Here is a 12559-nt window from a genome sequence, read left to right as displayed (position 1 = left end):
AACTGATATCCAACTTGACATGCAAAAAAATCAATTTCAGAAAAACCTAACTACTTTTTGCATACTTTAATTTAGAAAAAGTACATCTGGAAACTCAAATATTTAGAGAAAATAACATATGAGTAAAGACCAGAATTTAAAACCCATAATTTTATTTTCCTAAACTAAATTACTTGAATTTTGTCAAAATTCTAAAGCTTAAGCTATAAATAAAATTCCTTTTGATCTTCTGTAACACATACTCAAGTGAAATCTAGTCAAGACCTGTGTGTGGATTTACTGACAAAAGGTCAAAGTAAAGCAAAGGAAGGACATCTGTGAAAACAGTATTTGTCTTGTTTATAAAACTAGTAAATGCATTTGAAAAACATACTATGGGAACTTAGCAAATTTTTTTCATTTAAAAGTTATTTTTAAAAACTACTCTGTAAATATAAATATTAAAACAAAACAAAATGAGCAGTGCCCTCCATCTATTAATATTTATTTTTTCTAAGAGAAGTCACATATTTAATTTCTGTAGAAGTCTTGAAATATAAATCTCTTTTCTTCCTTTAATTTTAGACTAATTGGGACATCTGCATACCAAGAATAACTAAATAGATATTTCTTCTCTTATTTGATTGCCCTAGTAGCCTGCTTTGCAATTTTTCAAATGTTTCTAGTATCTTAATCTTAAACACTGGAACAATTTACATCTTCTGTCTGTACTGGATATTACTACAAGTGCAGAAAGAACTTTATTCAGGTTAAAAATGTACTACGTTCCTAGATTTTTTTGTTTTAGCCCCATAAAGTCTAAACCAATAGGGTTATTATCTAATTGGAAAGACGTGAAACATATCATCACTGTGGAGAAACCCTTCCATAAAACATTATCAGAGCAAGATCTTGTATCAATCTTTTATAGCAACAAGTCAGTATTCACACTCCCTTAAATATGAAGACAGCCACCTAGTGACCTTGGAATTAAGCATCAGGGATTTTATTGACCACACGGGAAAGGTACACTCCAAATCCATGAGAATTGTACACAAAAAAAACAACAACTAAAAAGATTACAGGAAGCATGAAGGGAATGAGTACTTCTTGGAGACAGAATGAAAGGATTAGGACTCTTATCTAGAAAGAAAAAGGCTAATTGGTTACATCATTATATATAGAAAGGTGGGACAAGCAAGGATTTCTTAAATAGGATGCTAGAATTGATGGGTACAATAGAATTAAGTTCTAAGTTAGAAGCTTAAAAAAGACAGATTTAAATTTTTTTAATATTAATATAATGGGCAACAGCCTTTAGCTTAAATAACTCATTATTCAAAGAGGTGATACAGTATGAAAATATATCAGATAAATTAATGTATGACAGATTCAAACAGCTGTCAAAGAAAGACAGTTATCAGAATTTACTCTCCACATTTTTATCATCCAGACAGTTATCAGGATTTACTCTCCACATTTTTATCATCCTATGCAATAGGGGTAGATTAGTGTCCCGAAAGCACATCTTTGAGCTTGCCTTTCCCTATCCCCCAAATTCTCTGGCTTCAGAGAGTCTGCAGAATAAAATCTCAAGTTCCCTTGTTTTACCTGGACCTCATCATCTAGATCATCTCCACCTCCTTTATGGACCCTGTAAATCCAGCCCAACTCCTGCCATTTCCTTAATTGTACTCTAGGTTTCCCATCTGTTTCCTTCTTTTTGCTCTTTTCTTTACGTATATGCCTTTCCCTTCACTGCCACAGGTCAAAATCCTCCCCGTCTTCTAGTCCCAACTCAAATGCCAACTTCTCTTTCAAATCTTTCACTCAAACTTTCTTAGTAGCTTATTTATCTCTCAACAATTGTTTACTTATATATGTTCCATTTTCTCCACTATCCCTTTTTCTAGGTGTTTTCTGTACTGGAATTTGTCTTTGAGTCTCCTCTGGTAGTCAGTAGGTGCTCAATAAATTCTTCTTAAATGAAAGCTTTTCTTCCTAGTGTGAAAGTTTTGTGAGTAATTATTTTCTTTTCTACAGTCCCAAATCAAGAGTTAAAGGTTATCTGAGATTAAAAATGACTTATTTACCTAAAACCAGTGGCTCAGAAGAAGATAATGGAGAACAGACTGAGGAACTAGAGGTAAGATTTTATAAACATTTGAAAGAAAATATCTAATTTCTTATTTTATTATACTGTGAAGAAAAAAATGATTTTATTTAATGGAGGTAATATGTGCAATAAAAATTATTTACCTGGATATTTTTTTTTTTTGCCCAAGCATTTATTAAACATTTCTTTCCTTTAAGGATATTTCTATAGAATGAATAACCGTTATTAATGGCATTCTTAAAGGTTAGGAAATAGAGAATATAATATTTGTAAATTAAAACATTTATTGTAATTAAGTCATTAACTGTTTCTAGTTTTTGCATTTCCTAAAACCATGTCATGTTTCCATTCATTAAAGTAGGAATGTAATTTAGTATTTGTAAGTTAAATACATGGAAATTTTGAGGAGACTACTAATTAGAAACTATTTTATGGAATGTAATTCCTGTTACGTTTCCTATCATGGTTGGGGTGGAAGACTCATGGGGAAGGAAGGAATGAGAGAGGTAGGGGAAAGAATACAAGTGATCTAGTAAAAAGCCACATTCATTTGGGGTAAATAGAATTTAACACTTTTTATGAGTGTTAAGGATAAGAGGAAGTCCAAGTCAAGTATTTGGGCAGAACTACATGCTTCTGGGGTGAGTGAAGAAGAGGCAGAGACAATGTATTTGGAACAGAATTGGAGGGAGATTTGGAGCCTAGAATCCTAATTGCCACTGCTGCCACTAACCAGCCAAATGACTCTGTGTAAGTTGAACTTCTTGGAACTTCCGGTTCTTCATTGGCAGAGGACAGGATTGTGCCAAATGAGCTCTAAGGTTTCTTACAGCAGAAAGATTTGAAAGGGGACAAAACATACCCGCCCCTTGAGATTCCCACTGAAGGATCATTATCATCAAAAGGTAGTATCTTACTCAACAACGTTTACTGAAAGCACACAGTGTATCAGCACCAGTTTGCTTCCAAGGTTTTTTTGTTTATGTGTCTCCCTGAACAGCCATACCTCTTTGTCTGGTTAGGTCTCCAGAAGATCTGTGAAGCTAAGGAAACTTCCTAAGGGCTGGGCTCTATCTCACAAGCCCACCACCCACCTTGAGAAAGAAAGCTTGAGAACAAGCAGTGCTTTTTTGCATCAGACTTTCTGGGAATTTTTTATATGCACTAATGAGGTTTTACTTTGTAGGGAATCTATAATAAAAGAAGGAAAGAACTTTTTTTTTGACTCAAAGTATACAGTTAGCCCTTAGTTTGGCCATCAAAGAACTTGGTATCCTCTCTTAAGTCTATATTAGTTTATTTGATTACCTCTGTTTTCTTTTTAGTTTTTCTCTAATTTAACGTATAATAATCACTTTAAATTTTTTTAGATATTTATTGAGTGAAACTTTATCTGGCATTTTGGTGCACAAGGTATCTTGCATAATCAAATTCTGTTTGAAATGAAGGATGTCTGCTGTAAAGAAAGAAAATTCTTTATATAGTAACTTAAAAAAAATTAACAGCATTTTATTATTTAGTAACCTGCTCCAAGTTTTGCCCACATGCAGTATCACAGGTACCTTATTCACAGTTCAGTTTCTGTGGGTAGAGCTGCTTCGCTTCATTTTGTGGTCTCATGTCTCAATGTTTGAATTCCCTCAGAATGCACCTTATAATTTCAGTAGATGTAAGCGTGTAGGAGTTTATTTATGAAAGGCCCTAGGAATTCAAACACACGAATCTGTGCTTATTTATATTCTGTGTAGCTAATGACAGAAAAGTCTTGCTTTTGACATCTAGTTTGTGACCAAATATACACAATTCTATTTAAAGAAAACCATTGTAATTTTCATAAGAGAATCACTCTTAGGCACTTTGTATTCCTTAGTACAACAAAGTATGGCTATAATAGATAATTAGATAACATTCGATTTTTTTATTCCTTGCAACTTTCGATTTAGTTGTATGTATTTTACAAGATTAACATCTAATGTTTGTTATAGCTCTGAATGCTTTTTTCTGACTCTCTGACGCCATTACATTGTGGGCACTTGCACATTAGCTTTCAGGTTAGTAATTAAGTAACATTCATTGATATTCTGTGAAGAATATTAATGGATACATGCTTAATAGGGAGTCATGTACAGAAAAATAAAAACTCAGTCTTTGTAAACAGTGTTAGAATGTACAACTGTACTTCTTCAGACTTGAAATAGATTTTTTAAAAGGTTCTTAATTAAATTAGTTTCCCCTCCTTCTTGGATTTACTTGGATAACAAATTCAATAAATAGAACTTTAAGAGAGAAATCTTTAAGGAGATTTTAAAGAAATATTTTCTGGTACTGTATTCCTAGCTCTGGATATTTTTACAATTCTTTAAAGCATCAGTGAGGGCCTTTTTATTAATAAATTTCATGAATCTGCAGAAAAGCAATCAATGGCCATATTTAACAAATAATCATTGTTAGGGTTTTGTTTTGTTTTGTTTTGTTTGAGAATGAAATATAGAGATTCAATTTACATCAACTTACATGCTTTTGAAATTGAAACTGGAGAAGTAAAATCTAATTCAATATATACAAGACAAATTTTTAGGTATGTAGATGCTATATTATGATCATTTAAAGGGAAGGAAAGGAGAAGGAAAGTAAACATAAATAGAAAAAGTAAGAGGATAGAAGGAAGGAACAGAAGGAAATTTGGGCATTAAAAAGAAATAAAATTAAAGAGATATCAGTTCCCATAGAAGGGATAAAAAGGAAAAATTAAAGAAGAGTAAGAAAGAAAGAGAGTCAGTGTTACTCCCCACTCACTCTCCTTTTCCCAGAATAACTCTCTTCCTTTCTGCTTATCCCTCACCTTCTGCTCTGCCTACTCCAGGGCTAGCCAGAAGAGATCAACTTTGCTGTAGAAACCCCTACTGCCGGAACATATTCCTTTCCTTCCAAGCTCTTCTCACCCATCTTTCATTTTCATATCCAGACTTCTGACATAGAAGAATTCTCTTCCATCTTCTAAGCCGTCCACTGGCTGGCACAATACATTCCTTCAGTGCAGGTTTCCCAGTGCCTGGGAAAAAAAAAGAAAGAAAGAAAACCTCTGTATATATTAAAGAAATTATTTTTTGTCTATTATCATAGCACCAAATATATTGCCCCGTTTGTCCTTTTTCTTTCTCCCCCCCCCCACTTCGATTTAGTAGTTTTTGCCATGTACAAATTTGGGGGGGTGGGTTGTAATCAAATTTATCAATCTTCTCTTTATGCATTCTGGGTTTGGTGTCATACTTAATGACTTCCCCATTCTCTGCATAAATTTTTAAAATCTTCCTAGGTTTATTCTAATACATTTTGGGTTGACTTTTAACATTAAAATATTGCTCTATCTGTAAGATTCTGGTATATGGTATGAGGTAGCAATCTAAATTAAATTTTTATTATTTTCTAGATAATTTGCCTTTTTTCCTACAAATTTGAAATGTCTTTATCGTATACTAAATTTTGAGTCTTTTCCTGGGCTTTATAATCTATTGTATTGAACTGTCTGTCTGTGCATACTCCAGTGCCACACAGCTTTAACTATTGTGGTTATAATACATTTTATCTGGTAGGGTTAATATCTATGAACTTGAAATTTGCCATGTCTCATTATTTAATAAATCTATACTGTAGTTTTATCAGAATCTTGGCAACTTTATAAATTAACTTGGGCAGAATTGTGAAATTGAGTCTTTCAGGCCAAGATTATATTAAGTCTCGTCATTCATTCAGGTCTTCTCTTCTGTCCCTTTAGGAGAAGTTTTAAGTTTTCTTTACTAGTGTATTTATGTTTTCCTAACCATTCCCGTATTTAGTAGAAACTTTTACCTATTTCTTTTTCTGTTTTGAGGTTTTTATAAAGGCATGTCATTAACTCGTTACATTTTTCAATTAATTCCTTACTCTAACTACCTAGCTGAGGCTTTATAATATTTACGCCCTCACTAGGCTCAGAGGAAATTTCCAGTGCCTTCCTAGCATTTAAAGCAAAACAAAACATAACAAAACAAAACTTTCTTTCTTTGGCTGCTTTCTGACTTGACCAAAATGCCTTCCTTTAAGCCAGAGGAGAACAAGAAAAGCCAGATCAGAGAATCATAATGACTTTTCAATCATTAGTTCACTGTAGCAATTATTTCTAAATTATTTGCCCTTCTATATTTCCTCGAGATATTCTACCTTTACTTAATGATCTTTTCAGGTTTCAGGTCATTATTGATTTCCACTCTATACAAGGTGCTTTCTCTGTGGGAGGGCCATACCCAAGAGGACAGGACCCCACCTGCCCTTCATCTATTTGCTTATAATTTAGAGAAAAACCTTAGGTTATACCAGTTTAAACTGTGCTTTTCAGTTTCTCAGTACTTTCCATCATTGTTTGTTTAAAAGTTTTTTCTGTCCTTTTAGTTATCTATTAGATGTTTTAAAACTCTTTTGAAAATTCGTAAAAGTTTTAAGCAAAATTTAAATGTCTTCATTTTCCAAAAAAAAAGTCTTTCTAGTTATAAAATATTCATATTATGCTCTTAAAAGTTGACAATATGCTTATTTTATCTTTATATAATTTGTGGAACTGTGTAAGCTAAATCACTTTTGAAATTTCCTCATAAATTATAAGGTTAAAAAAACGCACTAACAGAATTTTTACTGTTTTGTTTTTCAGCCTGGCTGGGTTGTTTTGGACCAACCAGATGCTGCTTGCCATTTGCAACAGCAACAAGAACCTTCTCCTCTACCTCCAGGATGGGAAGAGAGACAGGATATTCTTGGAAGGACCTACTATGTAAACCATGAATCTAGAAGAACACAGTGGAAAAGACCAACCCCTCAGTATGTGCTGATGGCTTGCACATTTGTCATCTGAATACATTTCATTTTGAAATCTTTTCTCAAATGCATTCACAATAATATAAGAATTCATAAACTGCAAGAATATCAGGATTTTTATGACCCAAGGCTTTAAAAATGCTATCGTAGCTGTTTGTTTCTAAAAATGATTTAATAATATTCAAAATTATTCGAGTTACAAATCCTACTCTTCTAACTGCTTATTTTAATCAATTGTCAATTATTTATGTTTTTAATTTTATATAGCTACAAAGGGTACATTTTTCTCTTCAGCCTGATTTAGAAAATCTTGGAGATGTTTAATAGTTTGTTACTAAAATATGATAAAATATCAATTTCTACAGTACATTATTTTTAAAATGTAAATTATTTGTAAAATATAAAGGAGTCAATAACAGGGATCTTTTGTTAAACACCATTTGCCAATCCGATCAATGTATACATGATTTCCAACATACACAAATCAAAGACAGAATAACCTTCGGCTCTTCTAATTTACATCTCCTCAGTGACATTTTTCTTTTATCATCAGACTGTATTTGTGAATATATATTTATAAATTCTTCCATTATTTATATTTGTTATCAAATATCTTTCCACTTCTTTTTTCTTATAATCTTATGAAGTCTTTCTTTAGTCTTCTGATTTTTGATGCAGACTTAAATTTTTTCTTATTCGTCCATTAACCTTCTAATTTTTGGCTTTGGTATTTTGTATCTGATATAGCCCAAGCCCTTTCATAGGTATTTCCTGTTCTCATATCCCACCAAAACCAATCAGTGATTCATGGCACAGAGGCACTGATCTCTGTAGAATGATATACACATTGCAAAACTGAAGACGATAAAATTCTGCAGAATTGTCATATTGCATAACTCAGTTTTATGGCAAGCCTGACATGAGATGAGTCACGTTTCTTTCACTATAGTTGTTGTTTTCAGCTAGCCAAAGTCAAGAATTTGTAGGGGAGAAATCTGAAGCCTTTCTAGAATCATCTGTCAAATTATGTTTTCTCCAGCAATAGTACAGTAAGAACTGGTCCTCACTATCCTGGGCTTAAACGGGGTTAAATAAATTAACAATAATTTTATTATTAAATATTTGTACAAAATTCTTGTTCTGGTGGTCTGGTTATAATAAATGCAAATAACTAGAATAATATAACTAATAAGTGACTGGGATAATTTAGGAAAGGTACAGTGGCAATGACATACGGTAGCCTTGTGCCTTTCTTAAACCCAGTCGTACCATTCTTATTATCCTTTTTCACACCAGGACCATTACTATATATGATCAAAAACAGATACCGTTTAATTTGTAGTATATTAAGTTTTTCATTATAGTGTCCTTACACTGTCATTCTGCCTTCTACATTCATGCTTTGGGAACTCTACTCTTGGCTTAAGGTCAATTCTAGAAAATGTTACTGATTCATGAAGATATATATGCAACTCTTTAAAAGCTTCCTTTTTATGAATTTTCTCAAACCGCGTTAGATTTTATGCTAGTAATAACATGACAAATTAATAATATAATGAAATTATTTGTGAAAGTCTCAGATATTCATTCATTCAACAAATATTTTTGAGTACCCATATGTGTCAGCCACTCTCTCAAGCACAGTGATGAACTAAAACATCCAAGTCAAACATGTTACACACTTTCACAAAATCTTTAACTCCGTAAGGTACTCTGAAGATACTAATGTGCCTACAATTTAATTTGTGCATATTGAAATAGGCTCTGGCCAAAAACAGTAAATTCCGATCTAATATAGGTATTTTTTAAATGATGACAGAATATTTGCTTATCATTTTAACTCTCTTCGGACATGAGTAATAGTTTTTATACTTCTAATATAGGGACAGCCTAACAGACGCTGAGAATGGTAACATTCAACTGCAAGCACAACGTGCGTTTACCACCAGGCGGCAGATATCTGAGGAAACAGAAAGTGTTGACAACCAAGAGTCTTCCGAGGTAAAAATAATTTACTTTTTGTCGTAGATAAATTCATGTGATAGCCATAGATTAAAGTATGTGTGGCTTGAGCTTATTCTGTTCATTTTAGAACTGGGAAATCATAAGAGAAGATGAAGGCACCGTGTATAGCAGTCAGGCCTTCCCATCACCTCCACCATCAAACCGAAGAATTGAAGAATTGAATGCCTTACTCACTGTTAGTGGAAATTCAGCCACTGGCCAGCCAGTATCCAGCTCAGTAAGATGCTCTTAGATTTTGTTGTAGCTTCAGGATTTTATATTACATACGTTATTCCATTCAGTATCTAACTTTTACATAAAATTTTGTCTTTTCCCCCCAGGTTTATTGAGATGTAATTGACATCTAACATCATGTTAGTTTAAGTTGTGCAACATAATCAATTGATATATGTATATATTGCAAAACAACCACCACAATAAATCTCGTTAACATCCATTACCTCATATATTTACAAAATTTTTTTCTCGTGATGAGAAAAATTTTGTCTTAAATTGCATATAGTAATGTGTTAGGGACTTTGGGATTTTACAGCATGGTCGTTTTTGAACTATTTCCACTAATAGTATGGAGCAGAGTCTTGGATAATCCAAATGGTCATTGGAGTACAAATATCTGTTATGTCTGTGCTCTTCAGCCAGCGAACCCATTGCCAGGAGCACCACCTGGGGCGGTGTCGAGAGCAGCTGCGCGCTTGCATTCACAGTCTTCACGGTCACCTCCTAACCAGCGTACTTTCTTTCTCTCCGTCCTACCTACCCCCACTATATTAACTGCCATTCAAAGATGAATTTAAGACCTAAGGTTATCATTCTTTTTTTTAAATAAGAATCATTCCGGCAGAAGAGGCAGCTTACAAGCCTATACTTTTGAGGAACAGCCTGCGCTTCCTGTGGTGAGTTTTATCCTCTCCCCACAATCATCAATAAAAACATAAATCTCAGCAACTTTTTAAAAAAAAAACAAAACAAAACAATATAACCTTCGACTGCCTAGCAGAGTATGAATCCAGCACAGAATCTAGATTCTGGGGTATGAGGTGCGGGGGAGGGTAAATTGGGTATGTTGGCCCTTTAAAGACCAAACTGGAAGAATGGCCTTTCCCACAGTAATTAAGCCAAGTCTCCAACTGCTAGTGACTGTAGGTGACATCCGGGCTTGTCAGTCAAAGGGCTGTACTGGCTGGAGGTCTGCTGGAGGTCACATGCAGTTCAGGCTATGGCGTCCAGCTGTCTTTGCACTGTACTTGGCCATTTCTGCCCCATGCTTGAAGAGTCGTGTCATGATTTGGTCCCTCAGCCAGGTGCGCACTGGTGTCAGCAGACTCGGTGGCCAGGTTGAAGTTTATTAGTCCCCCTTCTCTCTCTTTCCTCAGTCTCACATTGGCTAGTCTGCAGAGACCTTCCACTTCCTCATCAATAGCCTTCCCAATCATGGCCCTAAACGGATCAGAGACCTTAACAACTTCATGTCTGGACCGTTGACTCCCTTTTGGTCTCCCAGCCCCCATCTTCTTCCTGACTCAATAATCATTACTTTGAGTCTCTCTCTCCCTTGCGTGGCCCGCACATGTTTTTTAAAACCAAATGAAAACTCTCAGGCTCCCATCCCCTTCAGCTTACCTTTCTCTTTATCCACCCACAGATCCCTCCTTGCTGCGGGAATTCCCGTGTGCTCTTTCTTCCAAATGCTGTTCCCATATCCAAATTCTCTCCCTCTTCCGGGTCTTTGCCCATGCCATTTCCCCACTTGGAATGACCTCCTTACTTTTTCTCCACCAACCTTGTGAAATTTTGAGTGGCAGTCTATATAATAATTTTGAAAAGTGAGATCGTTTTCACTTTTATGGAAGTTTCAACAAAGGAGTGCAGAGGCTCAAAATTCCTCAACCCAAAAGTGACTCATTTGTCTAAAATGGTGGCCCTACACCGAGAGGGACACAGACCCTGTGCTGAGGAAGGAGTGGGGCACCCACCTGGGCAATTAGCCTACTCAGTATTGACCATCAGCAGCAGAGGGTGGATGCCACCAAAAGACTGACCTCACCAGCCTTACTCTCACTTATCGCCACTTATCTGGCCTTCTGCTTTAGACTGGAGCCTGCTTAAGGGAATTCCATGGTATTTCTCCCTCTGTACTTTGTAATATCCTCCATACAATGAAATTGTTGAATTTCTGATTGGCTGACAACCATTCATCCAAGAAACAATTTTAGTTTATCAGATGAGCAACAGAATCTAGAAATAATTTATATTTTATGCACTGGAAAAGCTATTTCCATGCCTTTTTTGTGTCCGTAGATTGATTAAAGTCTTTTTGTTTTTTTATATCTTTCTTGAGTTATAATTCACATACTATTTAGTGAGCAAATGAGTTTTAGTAAATTTATTTAGTTGTACAAACATCACCACAATCAAGTTTAAGAACCCTTTTATCACCCAGAAAAGTTCCCGCAATCCCAAGACCTATTCTCTGCCATTCATCCACTATTGCTGCAGTTTTACCTTTTCTAGAAACTTCATATAAGTGAAATCATACAGTATGTAGTCTTCTATGTCTGGCCTGTTTCACTTACTGTGATGCTTTTGAGCTTTATCCATGTTGTTGCATGTTTCAGTAGTTCACAGTATTCCATTGTGAAGATATATCTACGACATTTAATTTTCTCACCAGCTGTTGGACATTTGTAAAACTAGGCAACTTTGAATTCCATTGTTTTGTAATGGCTCATGATAACTGTCGGCGAGGTACATTTACCTCCTACGTGTCTAGGGAACCATGTATCTAGTGAACATTTTTATGTGTAAGACAGGCCAAGCCTTGAAGAATCCGGTTCAAAAGACAAAAGGAAGGCCAGATCTGGACTATTTTAAATAAACCTGGAAATAACCAGTCCTCTTTGTTCATTAGTAATAAACAATAAAAATAGCACCACCCTGGCTCTTACAGAAAGAAAGCAGGGGTAACTTTTGAATTGGCATGTATGGGTGATAATTTCTCTAGTTAGACTTCCTGGGCTCAAATCTCAGCTCCACAACAGCAAAGTATCTATTAAGAAATTAATTCAATTTGTTAAGCTTGAATTTCCTTGTAAGTAAAAAGGGACAGTAATAGCAATTATCTCATTAAGAGCTGTGTGGATGTTAAATGACATGATCTATGTTACGGCATTTAGTATGATTGTTATTACTGTCATGTTTTACTAGTGTTTTCACTCTCATCATGATTGTCTGTTCTGGTTTTCTTAAGTGAACTGCTGTCTACTTTATTTTGTACACTTTAAAATATGATCGAAAACATGTTTCATTTTAAAGAGAGCCAGCAGTGGAAGGGAGAGATGTTGTCCTTTTTAAGATTCTTATTAATATCTAATTCTCCTGTTATTCTTCACTTTAGCTGTTGCCTACTTCATCTGGATTACCACCAGGTTGGGAAGAAAAACAAGATGAAAGAGGAAGACCATATTATGTAGATCATAATTCCAGGACTACTACGTGGACGAAGCCCACTATACAGGTACCCTGCAATCTATCCATTAACTTGTTTTCTTACATAATTTGAACGATCATATTTCTGTGGAAGCTATTACATCA

The 12559-nt window shown here is 34.8% G+C and overlaps 1 protein-coding gene across 5 annotated transcripts in view; it reads left to right on the top strand.

Annotated features, from left to right (window-relative positions):
* The window catches only part of NEDD4 (NEDD4 E3 ubiquitin protein ligase), a 95338-nt gene that overhangs the window by 66198 nt on the left and 16581 nt on the right, over positions 1–12559 (top strand). For 4 of the 5 annotated variants that reach the window (XR_001598542.2, XM_016158379.2, XM_036238497.1 and 1 more), the window contains 6 exons: positions 2023–2125; positions 6780–6946; positions 8827–8944; positions 9036–9185; positions 9796–9861; positions 12363–12482. Coding sequence is in view for 4 of the 5 variants with exons in the window: in XM_016158379.2 (XP_016013865.2) it covers positions 2023–2125; positions 6780–6946; positions 8827–8944; positions 9036–9185; positions 9796–9861; positions 12363–12482 (724 nt within the window). In the remaining variant the exon portion in view is untranslated. The remainder of the gene's footprint in view (positions 1–2022; positions 2126–6779; positions 6947–8826; positions 8945–9035; positions 9186–9795; positions 9862–12362; positions 12483–12559) is intronic. The other variant, XM_036238498.1, reaches the window with a different exon arrangement.

Source organism: Rousettus aegyptiacus, unplaced genomic scaffold (genome assembly GCF_014176215.1).
Source record: "Rousettus aegyptiacus isolate mRouAeg1 unplaced genomic scaffold, mRouAeg1.p scaffold_m13_p_3, whole genome shotgun sequence".
Lineage (NCBI taxonomy): Eukaryota > Metazoa > Chordata > Mammalia > Chiroptera > Pteropodidae > Rousettus > Rousettus aegyptiacus.
Note: the sequence above shows the minus strand (reverse complement) of the source record. Positions and strands in the feature narration are given on the sequence as shown.